Here is a 13550-nt window from a genome sequence, read left to right as displayed (position 1 = left end):
CTTTCTGCAGCAGCTGCACACTAAGAGGTAAAAGTACAGGTTGTTTTGATGATACCGTGAAGAAGTTTGAAAGTTTCTGGTTTGAAATGTTGTTTCAGACCTTCCAGTCTGAAATATTTATCACAGGCCACATGTGCGTTGAAACCAATTAATTCACTACTGCATACCAGGGACTTGGGTTTAGACCAGAGAGAAAGCATTGTGTAGCTACTTAATTTGATTTCTTGTTCTTGCTTTCAGGCCAAGGAGGAGCTAGAGGTTGAGTTCAAATTGGAGGCTGCGTAAGTGATATACAGTTTATTTAAAACACGCAAAAATCATTACATGCTAAAACAAAGAAGTCATCATGCTTTGTGGGTTTTCTGTAAAACTGCCAGACTTCTGTTACATCATTCCTGCGGTGTCAGACATCTGGCTGATCTCTCCAGCCACCCTGTTCTGTAGTTTAGTTGCTTTCAAAGGCGCACCTCCCAGCATCGTTTCTTCTATCCACAATGTTGGATTTGTTTACCTGGGGACATTTCAGAAGACTTTCTGAGTGTGTGTGCATGCATGTCAATCAGTCTTTCCATGCCTGTTTCAGCTTATGCATTGCACAGACTCCTGGTGATGAGCCATCCTGGTTAGGTTTCCAGCATATCTCTGACTCCTTCAGTTTTCCCTTGCAGCACTGTTTTGGTCCCAGTCATTTTGATTTCTTTCTGCCCAACACAGTGACAACGTATTGGAAGCTTTATTGTGGGGCTTTCCTCCAGCACGGTCAGCCTGCCATCCTGAATTGGTATTTTTGTCTCTGTGTTGCCACAAGGTAACTAAGGCATGGCAGAAATGAAGCAACTAGCCTAAGGTCAGGCCTCGTATTAGTGTGGAGCTGAGGCCAGGATTCACTCCACACTACCTCCTGACTTTACCTGAATGATCTAGAAAGCTTTTATTCCCCCATGTAATTGGTACCTGCTGCCCTGTGTCCCTTTGATTGTGTTTGCATACCAGCAAATACCTCTATTAGGAAGCCCAGTCCGATGTATGCTGGTGTATTAGCATGGTACTTCTGAAACAGGTGTAGTTTACGTGTTACAGTGAGGAGAAGAATTTAGCTACATAACCGCAGATTCCATTTTAGGTGATCATGAGGTCGTACTGCAAAAAAGTACCCATATACAAATCCCACAGCTTTAGAGGCAAGTCCCCTCAGAGCAGTGCTCGGTCCAGGCAAGCATGGAAAGGAGCTTGTTACATACCTGCTGGGGTCCCTCTGGCCACCATTCTTCCAAACGGGGAGAAAGGGTAACACCCTGGGCAAGGATGAGTGGGCATTTGCTTGATATAAAAAACCCTGAAGTCTTTAATTTTGTTTCCCAGTTCTGGCCCCCTTGAAGCTATTGCTACCAATGGAGTGCTGGTGGTACGTATCTTTTTCCCCAAGAAATTTTCTATAAGTGTTTCCTTAATATAAAGGGGAAGTGAGGGTGGGGGTTAGAGAAGCCAGTAGGACAGTTCTTTCTCTTTCTTCTCTCTTTCCTATTTAGATACTTTGAGAATGGGATATTTTATTGCACTGTTCATTGGTGATATCCCATTAGTTACCATTTGTCCTGCGTTTCAATACACCACACCCACACCCAGAGCTTTCCTCTGGTACCAGTATCCCTTCAAAAAATGTACTGCCATCGAGGTGCAATGGCAAAAAGACTGTGAAGCCACTTGCTGATAGTCTACCCAGCCCTTTCCTCCCCTGGGAGATGAGCCATGCCTGGTGGGTAACCTCAGCACTAAGTATTGACCTATCATAATTACTTTATGTGAAGGAAGAGTGAGTACCATAAAACTTAACCCAACATGTTAATAGCAATGTTTCTTCAGAAAACTGTTTCTACTACTTAGATACATTGCTGAGAGATGAAGAGTTTCATTTATGTTTTTCCCAGTTTCATCCTTTGTATCTATGCTACTATTCTGAAAAGACTCGTGGCTGTCTTCCTCGTACTGTGCCCAGTCATATGTCATTGTCACTGAAGGATGCTTTACAACTCCTCCAAAGCTTTTCTTTTTTCTTGGTTGGTGACTATTGAGCAGAAGCCTAGAAATGCCAGGGAATCGGGCACTTCAAGTAACTAGACATGTCCAAAAGAGGAGTGATTCACAGTTCCCTGTGCGAGGTTGGGATGTGATGATCTTTCTCACAAATTCTTGTTCTCTGTCTTTTACAGTGTCGTGAACTATGCTGCTTGGAAGTTGAAGTGGCAGAGAAGATGCAGCAAAAATCAAGTGAGGTTATTGCTTGTTACCTATTTACCAATAACTGCATGCTTACTGATGAGCGGGTGCCCCTTTTAATACAATGTATTAGTGGAACACATAGTATTTGCAATATTCAGTGCAATTAATACCAGGTAAACACATTAGGTTGTTACAAACATCGATGACTGCATCTTGCAATCCCTTAGGTATATGTAAATAAGGTCTGTTAGGTCTGCATTAAAGCTACACAAAGCTGTGGTCCAACATCTCCAGCTCTGCCTGCTGTACCCCACTTGTAATCAAGACAGCACAATTTTCTGGTAAAATCATTGTGATATTTCTTGCAACTTTTGCTTTGCTTTTTTAGAGAAAGAGCTTTCCCTCACTGTGAAGGGCTCCTTTGAGGGGACGCAGGATATCACTCTGGGCCCTGATGGAGTGGTCAGCCCGTCAGGCCCCACTAAGTTCCACTATATCAAGTACGCGGAGCCAACGCTGGATGTCATGTTGCCAAAGAAGAGGCATTACCACCCTGTATGTTGGAAGTGGCCTTAATGATGAGCTGATCATGAGTGTCTCTCTAGACTAGAGAGTGGGAGGAGGGGGAGAGGGCAAACCCGTTTACTGTTTTTGTCCTAAAGCATGTTGTTTTCCTAGTGGACCTGTAAGTACAGTACAGAGACGGGCTCCCCAGTTGTGATGCTGAATTCACTGCCTATGGGAAGGAAAATGACCATTGCAGAGGTAAGCATCACTTCTAGCTGTTAGGAATAAAAGGTGACTTAAGTAGAAACTAATCCCCATAATATTGGCCCAGATGGCTGCGAAGAGGATCAGAAATGTTCTGATTTTATCTCAGAACTTAGAAAAAACAGGAGCTTTGTTTCTTCAGCCGTTTTCTCCACAGAAGCAGGTTGTCCCTTCATTAATCTCCGTTATGTGCCAGTATTGGATACAGAGACGAACAAGGATGTCAGAAAATGTGATTCCTTCAGTACCCCTCTCCCTGTTTACCCAAAGACTCACTGACCCCTCCCTTGCTTAGAGTTCAAACTAAAATTGCTCCTCAGACACAAGCTGGGGGAAAAGTCGATAAACCTCCCTTTAGTAAGCCATGTACTTCAAAGGACTGTATATTAAAATATATTGAAAATATTAGACATAGCGTATAGATTTTAAAAAATTCAATGAGTCTATTGTTTGAAGTAGATGTATGTGATGTATAATTTTGAATGAAATTAATAGAAGAAAAAGAGCCTTACTATAAAAAAATGTTTCTGCTACAGATTTCCAGATTACTAGCGACAACCTGTCCCAATATTAGTTACGTTGTGAAAGAAGTAGGAGAGATCAGACTTTAGGGCCATTAAAATATCCTGTCTGAACAGGGCACTTTTTGTCAGTTAACAAGAAGGTTGCAATAACAATTTTAAGACAGGCTGAAGTCTTGGAAGTCTCTTCACTGTGAGACTGTGGCCAGGATGGCAAATATCTGCTGCGTATTAGAGCATAAAGAACGGGAAATGTACAAGAAATGGTGTTTCAGGATGCTGCAGAAGGCTTGTGAATAATACAGGAAATAGGACCTACTGTATGAGTCTCAGGAACCTCCTCTACCAGGACTTAATGGTTTCTGCAGCCTGGAGTCATTTGGAATCTGTAGGTAGGTAGGGATGTTGCACCGAGGATAAGCGAATACTTTTGTAAACATGCCGAGATTTCAGATATTTAATTTTGTAATCGCCAGACCTTGCTGGGGTCTAAGTCAAGCTATGGTCTCAGGACAGAAAGGGGAAAAAAGAAGAAATTTTGAAATGAAGATAAAAATAATTATAGTACGCATTCTTGTTTTCCAGGAGAAAAGATTTGACTTGAATGTGAGAGCACAAAGCTGGTAAGAGACCTTCTATTCCTAAAGATCTGGGTTATTGATTTTGACATTGTTTTAGCCACATGGAAATGACACAAGCAGGCATTCTTAATCTGAAAACAAGAATGTGCTTTGAATAAAACATAAGATACATGCACAGTATATTATACATAATTAGCCTTAGGAAGATTTGGCTTTAATCAGTAAACATTGATAACCATGTACTTATTTTAGCATTATCCCTTTCCTTCTGATGACAGAATATTATTTTTGATCAATGCCAGTCTCTGAAATTCACGAAAAGAACAAAGCAGACTAAAAAGAACCCAAACAGAGTAGGCAGAAGTAAACAGTACACTTGATCGGGAATTGTGAACATTTATTTTTTTTCTTAACTGTCAATATTTGGCAGTGATAAACCTTGTATTCTGTTAAGCCCAGTTATACTCTATATTGAGTAGAAACTAAGGTAGTTGTGGCTGGTGATTTGACATCTATAGATGTGCTCTTTAATTCTCATCAGTAAATATGAAGATGTTTCGTGGTATCCATAGCCATATGTAACACAGAACTGGGCAAACTGGTCTTTATTGCATGTGTCTGACTAGGAAATAAAAGGGAAAAATAACTTAATTTTTAATTCAGACAGGTTTCTGTCACTCTTTTCAGAAAGGCAAGTGATCAATGACAATGGGAAAACGGGAGTTATTCCAGAACAGGGAAAATACTTCCTGCTTGCTCATTTTACTTTTGGTTAACTTCAAAAGCAGTTTGTTTGTACCTTGACTTACAATGGAAACTGGCTTTTGCAGCTCCACCTAACTCAAGTCCCCTTGCGTGTCTTCATTCACAAACACCGTTGTGATCATTTGGCTGATTTTATCCAAATCTGATGGTGGAGCAATCTCATAAATAAATTTCATTACTGCTTTCATTGAAATTATGAACTCGGAGAGAGAAGTTCTGTCACTGAACGAAAAAACAAAACTCTGCCACTTTAGAGTGCCTGGCCAGCCAGGGGGTCCGTGGCTAGCTCTGGCCTGAAGACACCATGCCAGGTCTCTTGCCTGTTGGTGTCTTGTAGGCACGGGGCAGGAAGAGACAGGAGGGAGGTTACTGAGTGGAAGAGCACAAATCCCCAGGGTAATAAGCTATAACGGTTGAGTTTTAAGGAGTGACTTACTAAATTTTGAAATCCATGCAAATGAAATCTTCCTCCGAGGAGTATTGTGCTTTACAATTTTTGAGTCAAGGTTGACATGAAATACAACTGCCAGTGCTATCCTGTGAGACAGCTTGTGCAAGTGCAGACAGGTCAGAGCAACTGGGGTGAAATCTTGCCCTACTAAACTGAGTGACCCACCTCCACCCATCCTGGGGCTGGGTGTCACTGAGGTCATCCCCCCCGGCAGGCGGGTGGGTGGGTTTTCTCCTCAGTGATGCTCACTGCTAGAAAGGGATGCCTTTCCACGTGAATTGCTTGAAAGAGAGTTTTCCTTCAGGCTGGAAATACCAACATTTGAAAACTGCGTTTTATGTTAGTCTTAGAATGAGAAAATAAGTCATGAAATGGGAATCAATATGCTCACTTTTTGCACAGGTTTTCTAAACTTGTAATTATTTAGGGTTTAGAATATTAATTTAAATATTTCATTTTATTTGTAAATTCTGTATGTTGTTTCTTTACCAGTTAGTAATAGCGGGGTATAATGCCACTGGTTTAGTTTACTAATTGAAGTAAGTTTTCTTACCTGTAAAATCAGTTAGAATATTCTCTCTTGCTCATGCCACATTGCATCGCCCTGTTTGAAGGGAAGGGTGCTGTATGTTATCTTTGATTGAAGTCCTGAGATCGATAGAAGTGTGTTAATATGTAAAATATCTACCTGTTTTTATCTTAGTAATTGTTCATGCCACCAAGACCTGGACATGCGCTTTGGGTTTGACTTATGTTCAGAAGAGATGGCTTTCCTGGGGAAAAGAAAGAGATACGTAGCAAGCGCCCTGAAAAACGTTTTTCACTTACAACGGGATCTGCTGGATTGTGAAGTATGTGTGTGTTGGGGAGTGTGTGTGTGTGTAGGTCTTGTATTTCTAGTGCCTTCATGTACTCTTCTGGATGAGTGGTCAGCAAAAATGGGCCACACATCTGTTGTGCAAGTGCCAGCTTCTTCCTGTGCCTTAAGTACATTCGCTTCTGCTGCAAATGTACTTTACTGCTTGCAGTTTGTTACTGCAAGAAAAAACTAGTTGCAGTATTTGCATCCTTCATGGCTGTCAATTTGTAATCGGTCAGATTTGAGGTGTGTTCATCCCTACCATCCCATGCTGTAAGTGGCTTGGTTCAGAAATACTGTGTGCATATTAAATACATTACACAACAAAGATTTCTTCCCCTATTCAAATTTTATCATTTTGTGAGAGTTTAGGGTAAACGTCTCCGAGTAATTACAATAATCTTCCCTTTCTTGCAGTTTCAAAATTCCTTAAAATAAATATAACTTATTTTAAAGTAACTTCACAATACTGAAGAATAACAGCATTTGATGAGGGTAGCTTAACAGCACTGGCTGTGAGCCGAGTGTATTTCTTCATGATGTTGGCATGTGCGTTTTCATACAGTAGTAGTAGATATGTGAAATTAGAAAAAAGTGGCAAGGGAGTGGGAAATGTAGAGAAAATACATCTTGCCTCCACAGAAGGGTTTTTTCTTGTTCATCTGTGGCAAGATAGACAAGAACCCAGGTTTGGTTTCATCTCTGGACCCACGTTTATCCAAGGTGAAGCAGCAGCAGCAGTCATTGCTTGGTTTTGAAGGCTTTCCTTGTGAAAAGGGACCCAGGCTCTGAGATGGGAACCTGGGCTGGGTGTGGTGGCCAGAGCCCATTGCGGTCCAGGATGTGATGCTGAGCGCCTTTGGTGTGAATGTCCCATTCTCCTCTGCCCAACAGGTCCCCGTTGTGGCTATCATCACAACTGGTGGAGGACTGAAGTCAATGACAGGACTATATGGCAGCCTCATGGGACTCAAGAAACTAAATCTCCTGGACTGCGTAACATACATCAGCGGGCTGTCTGGCACCACGTGGTAAGCCAGCCCGTGCAGGAGGTGTGACCAGTCTTTTTGAGGGTGATGCAGCCCCAGACAGGAGCTTCTGAAAGCAGACAAGATCTGGAGATTTCCTTCAAATACTGTAGAACAAGCTGTTTCTCAGTAACAGGCCATTAAATATTAGCTCGATCTGATGCAGCATTTTTCTATTAGCAATTCTTCACTGTGCTTTTTCAACTTCATATTTGCAGCAGTTAAATACATGTATGACAACTACACTTATCAGAATGTTTTCTAAAGAAGTAGTTGCTGCGGATGTAACTATGGATGCCTATAGCATCATGCCTCTTGCTCTCTCTCTCTCTCCACTGATGTCCCAGTTGTTGTTGTTCCCAGTAACTTCTGAGATTGGCTCTGCTTTCTAACTGGTCATGCAGAGAAGACTGCAGGACAGTGCACACTTACTCCTGCAACCTGTCAGTTTGGGAAAGGACTGGGTTCCCCAGAGCAGCGTTATTCCCTGCTCACAGGACGCACCACTGCCCGACATCTGATGGTCCCATGTGTAGGGATGTTTGATAAAATAGAAGATGGCATTAAAATAAAGCACATGATAACATAAGATTAACACTTAAGCGATACAAAGCCAAGAGACAGCACCTGGTGTGAACTGATTTATATGGTTCTAGAAAACAAGCAAAGAAAATTCATTATTATAACTTTCTACCTAATTTGTGCTTCAGAAATGTACTGATGTTCACACCTGGCAATTTTATCCCTTAAGCTGCTGCCAGTTCTGTTTAGAAAAAAAACCCTGAAGAACATAAAAAGAAATACTTTATCCTTCGGGACCATCTTTAAAACAGTCATAGAATGTCTGGAGGCACAAAATTCAAGTTTTTGTTTTGTTTTGTTTTTTTCTTCTCCTTTTAACTTTTTCTGTCTGTACTGTGTTTCTCCAGGACCATGGCCAACTTATACAGAGATGCCTATTGGTCACAGAAGGACCTGGACTCGCATATTGATGAAGCCCAGAAGCAAGCGACCAAATGCAAGATGGGCTGTTTCTCTATGGATCGCATGAAATACTACAACAAGCAGCTTTGTCAGCGGAAAGAAGAGGGATACAGGACATCATTTATAGATCTTTGGGGGCTCATGATTGAGTACTTACTGAATGATGGGGTATGATGCATATTCTATTTCTTAGAGAGCCATGTATTTTTCTCCAAGTGAATGGAGAGGAATCAGTTTCACAGAACATGTGTCAAAACCAAGTGAAGTTCTCCACGTCCACAAATTCAATTTTTTTCATTTCCTTTAGTAGTCTGCCTAGGGAGAAATGCATCCTATGTGTTTATAAATTAGGTTGTGGATGCAGCCATTTGAACTCTGGCTGGTATTTAAATAAAAATGGAGGCTATCTTGGGCAGTCTGCCTAAGATGCAGATTATGTATGCAGAAAGAGTTCAAGGTGCAAAGCAGAGTAATCTCAGCAGTGTGAAAACTATCTGGAGCACGTACTAAACAGCTGAAGTGTTTGGTGATTTGCATCCACTGGCAGGTAACTTGATCTGCAGGTACACTGTAGGAAGTGCATATTTTACTTCTGCTGAGAAGGACTGCTTGGGCAACAGCTAGTTTAAGTGACATCAATTTTTACAAGCAATAACAAATTTGCTTTTCTATTATTTGAAGTGGTTTCTACCCCTGCAGTACAGCAGTTCACTCCCTCTTCTCTCTAGCTGGACCACGCTTCAAGGATGTGTGCTTTGGCACTGGGGAAGTGGGGAGGGACAAGTGGTTGAGGATTGAACAAAAGTGTCCTCCGGGTGGGGGCAGAAACGATGCAGTCATTCAGCCATTGATTTGATTTTATTTATTTTTATACAAGTACATGTATAGTATTATATACATGTAAACAGAAAATAAGTACATACAGAGAGGAATACTAAATATTAAGCAAAGGTATAAACTGAATAGCTACACCTCCTTTAATTTCAGCTAGATGAGGTCCTCATCGCAGTCTAGGCAAGCATCTTTCACTTTGAGCAGTGCTGGCTATTGCTGTGTAACCATGAACCTCTTCCTAATCTGTCAGAAATAGCTGCTCTTAAATTTGTCAGCAGTTCATGAGATTTTATGTTTTTTATAAACGTCTTCAATGAGAATACGCTTTTCCAGAAAGGAAGCTGGGTGGGATGCAAATAACTTGCTACCAAATTCCAGTCCCCTTGTAAGGCTGGACTGACAGCTATCATGGACCAAGAAAGGAAATTCAATGCCAACTTGCTCCTTCAACCCCAGGAGAGCGAGGACTGCTCACTACACTCCTCATCCTAAGTGGTACCTTGCCCCTTCTCCCACTTGCCAGGGCAGTACTTGCTAGTACGTACAGACATATATGCAGAAGTAGTTTTCCCTGTCCTCATCTTTTTGTGAATCCACGCACAAAGTCAGGCTGGACCCTGGGAGACTGGTCTGTTCCTGGCAGGTGGGTGCCTGCAGTGGTCTGTGCAGTGGAGCTGCCATGGCACGTCCCGCACACTGCGGGCAGGGCCACGCAGCTCCTTCAGCACTGGGGCAGTTGAATTCACTATGCCTAGTTTCTGTCTCTTCTGACATAACTGTTTTTTCTTCAAAACCAGAAAGACCCCCACAAACTTTCTGAGCAGCAAGAAGCACTGTGTGATGGCCAGAACCCGCTGCCCATCTATGTGTCAGTCAGTGTCCGGGACAGCTACAGCACCCATGATTTCAAAGGTAAGAATGATGTGTTTTGGCCCTGTGTGGCTGAAACTGACATCTGAATTCCTGTGATTCATTCTTCTCTGCTTGGTAGCACTTTGAGAAAACAGTCTTAGTGTGTTAATTGCTTTTTGGAGACATAGCCATCACCTCCAGGCCTTACAGTTTTAATACAGGAGCTTTTTGAGATCAGTGTTTCACTGTCTATAGACACACACAGTTGAGATCCTACCAGAAAGGCCGCTTTTTAAATATTATCTGATCCATATAGAATAAGAAGTATTGGAATTGTCCAGGAATTAAATACTGCTTTTTGTCAGTGCCCAGTTTCAATATGAAGAAGGACAACGTACTTATGATAAAGTTTGGGAAAGCATCCAACCTACTCCCAACTGAATCTTTTCTTTTGCTCATTGTTTTGGTTATTTTTTTCCGTGAGGAGAATCAGCTGGAGGAGGAGAAGAGGCAGAGAGGAATCCAGACCAGATATTTTATGGTTGAGTTAAAAAAAAAAAAAAAAAAAAAAAAAGAATCACTTCTGAAGGAAAAGGAAATTGTAGACCATGGCCTTTCTGTCCCAGTGTTTGCTCATGCCGCAGTTATATCAAACAACTGCACTTCATTTGGAGAGGATGTCTGAGAAAGTCAAGGGCCAGTTCTATCTTAGTACCACATATAAAAAGTAGACTTGGCCCCTTACAAGAAACTCGTTTTTGAAGAGCTGAGTACCTGTCTTTGTACATAGCCACGTTGTTCAAGGGAAGTTAAATTAACTGTATTGAAAACAGTGGAAGTACTTACACCTAGATGAGGGTATGCAAGGGCAGGACGAAACCGTGTGTGTGCTGGAGAGCCCTGGATGCACACAGGGTGTGTAAGAGCTGGAGCCGTGCCACGCTGGTGGCGTGTGCCTTGTGCCGCTGCCCGCACCACCGTGAGCAGCGTGACTGCGTAAGCCAGGCTTTGCAAAGGCAGCACAGCAAACAGAAGTCAGGCCGACGTATGCCCTGGCCACCCTCTCTGCACCCGGGTGGGAGCCCTCTAACTGTCCCATCGTGGCTGTCTTGCAGAGTGGGTGGAGTTCACCCCCTACGAGGTGGGACTGCTGAAGTATGGCGTGTTCGTTCGCACAGAGCATTTTGGAAGCGAGTTCTTCATGGGACGCTTGCTAAAAAAACTCCCCGAATCCCGGATCTGCTACCTTCAAGGTGATGTATTACGTTGTCCTGGCACAGAGGCACTTTGCAGGGGTGCAATGCTGTTAACCAGAGGGTGGAAGTTTCTGGTCTAACGTATGGAACGCTGCTGTGGTATCACCTGCCAGGAAGTTTGTGGGGGTAGTTTGTCCAAAAGAATACAGTAAAAAATCCCACACCTTTTTTCAGTTTCTTGTCAATATCTTGGTATGCACAGACTTTTTAACGTTGTGTCTTGTAGATGGCATAGATAAAGCTCCTTAATTCTTTCATTGTAAGGAATAGTTCCCACTTCTTTGGCTATTCTTCCGATTCCCCTCTGAATGCACTCCAACTTAAGAAAATTTTCAGACAGTAGGAAACCTGCAGCTGTGCTTCCACTGTGAGGTTTAAGTTCAGGAGAATCCCACCCACTAAAGCTGCAGGCTGCCCAGGATGAGAAGTAAGACCAGAAGCGAAGGGTCTCCGAATCTCTCTGGCCGGTCCCCGACTTGTATGGATGGGCTGTGTAATAACATCCCTTTACCAAGGAGTCAGAATCAGTGGCAGGTGAACACAGAGCAGTGCGAGATGGATTTCAGTCGTCTCTTCTTGTACTCATGCTGCTTAGAAGCTCCTTGGTTTCAGTAAACGTGCTGTGATGTTAAATAGCCTGTAATCCCAAGGAGTAACTTTAAAATACTACCTTTTGGGTAGGCCCTTTTTACCTGGCCCACTACTGGGAAATTTGTTTTCTGTATGCTGTGTGTGATGTACTGGTTTCTGTGCCCCACTGAAAATTAAGAAGTCCAATTGTGGCAGACTAATTAGAAGACATATTTAAATTTCCAGTGGGAGATGAAATGGTGGCTTTGCGTGTTGTCAACAAAGCCACCAGTGCCCCTGTGCGGAGGCAGAGAGGGACGATCTTGGATGGAGGAAAAAAGCGTGCGGAGGAGCAGGAGCCCACCGCACCCGCGAGCCTTCAGGCAGTGCGGTGTGGGAGCTGCTCTTCCAAGGCAATGGCTGAGGAGCCAGTCCGTCCTGCTGCGAAAGACTTCAGGGTGAGAGAAAGCTGACCAGAGCATATGCAGAAAAAGAGAAGCTGTAGTAAGGAAGACAGGGATGCAAAGGATGTTTCTGTGATGTCTGCATCATCTGAGCTCTTAATTTGTTTTTTCTGCTTTACTTCTCTCCCATTCTTCTCTCTATACTGTGCAGCAGAGCCGTGGGGTAGGTTAGGTGCAGAATCAATGGCAGCATGACCTGAACCAACGCCACAGAAAGTTAAGAAGAATTAAGAGCCCAAAAGTTTGGAAATATTTGAAGTAGGGCCATTGAGAAATTAATCCTGGAGGTCAAAATAGATGGAAAAAGGCAGTTTCTTGTTAGAATGTGTCCTTGTGTTCACTAATTCCTTTTACAGGTATGTGGAGCAGTATATTTTCTGTGAACCTATTACAAATATGGGGACTCTCCCACAGTTCAGAGGACTTCTGGAAGAGGTGGACACAAGACAGAATAGAAGAAGTTGGTAAGAAATTATTAAACCTTTCATTTCTGGTCACTCGGTCTCCTGGATGCCTTTTTCATCCTGTCAACTACATTGAAACCAACACCATAGGATCATCCTAAGAGATAGTGATTTCCCCTCCCACCGTGAAGACTAAGAGGAAGAGGGTAATCAGGGAAGTGCTGCTGTAATTACTAGACTTACTAAAATCCTACGGATTAAAAGGCTCTGTCCTTAAGAGGGAGTTTTAGTGGGGTCACACCTTTCTCGGGAAGTGTTTTGGCATTGCCCATTCTCACTCAGCCATACAGAACCAAGAACCAGTGGCAGAGAATAAAGTTATTTTTACTGCCTGTGCAGAGAATGAACTCAAATATCAATTGGTTAATCAATATTTCCTGGGGTTTTATTTTATTACTCAGTACAGTAATTACTACGTTGGATTCATCCTGGCACAAAGATAAATGAGGCTCAGAGGGTATTTTCTGAAGCAATACAGAAACCATGGTTTTATTGCTAGATCATTTAATATGATAGTAACTATAATTACAGGCATCCTGGAAATAAGGAAATACATCTGTGCAATCATGGAAACCACCAAGTCTCTTCTGCTGTGCTATCAGCCACTTGGTGTGGCAAAGCAGGTTGTGATTTCAAGAAACCACACCTTGTGTAGTTTCTGCTTTTCACCCACATATGCTGCCATGTAGCCACCCTGAAAATTACCTGTTGTTTCTCACTATGAATGTATGCCCCAGGTTTTCCTGGGATGCTCTCATTCTGCTGATTAAGCATATGCTGGTGTAGCTGTGGGTGATTGTAAGGTAGAAGCTGTCATAGTTGCAGTGGACCCCACGGTGCCCTGTTGTTGCCCATCTGAGTGGGAGCATACGCTTTAGCCCCCCCCGTTCTCTCTATGCTTGCCTCTGTTTCGTGCTCTCTTCCCATGAG

General features: G+C 42.7%; 1 protein-coding gene across 1 annotated transcript in view; it reads left to right on the top strand.

Moving 5' to 3' along the window:
* The window catches only part of LOC121091838 (cytosolic phospholipase A2 epsilon-like), a 34590-nt gene that overhangs the window by 14795 nt on the left and 6245 nt on the right, over window positions 1-13550 (top strand). The window contains exons 6-17 of the mRNA XM_040602062.1: window positions 241-281; window positions 1363-1405; window positions 2211-2268; window positions 2609-2775; window positions 2899-2985; window positions 4098-4135; window positions 6013-6160; window positions 7063-7199; window positions 8126-8348; window positions 9812-9926; window positions 10982-11119; window positions 12513-12620. Coding sequence (XP_040457996.1) covers window positions 241-281; window positions 1363-1405; window positions 2211-2268; window positions 2609-2775; window positions 2899-2985; window positions 4098-4135; window positions 6013-6160; window positions 7063-7199; window positions 8126-8348; window positions 9812-9926; window positions 10982-11119; window positions 12513-12620 — 1303 coding nt within the window. The remainder of the gene's footprint in view (window positions 1-240; window positions 282-1362; window positions 1406-2210; window positions 2269-2608; window positions 2776-2898; window positions 2986-4097; window positions 4136-6012; window positions 6161-7062; window positions 7200-8125; window positions 8349-9811; window positions 9927-10981; window positions 11120-12512; window positions 12621-13550) is intronic.

The sequence above is a fragment of the Falco naumanni genome, chromosome 7 (genome assembly GCF_017639655.2).
Source record: "Falco naumanni isolate bFalNau1 chromosome 7, bFalNau1.pat, whole genome shotgun sequence".
Classification (NCBI taxonomy): domain Eukaryota; kingdom Metazoa; phylum Chordata; class Aves; order Falconiformes; family Falconidae; genus Falco; species Falco naumanni.
This window is presented reverse-complemented; position numbering and strand designations above follow the sequence as displayed.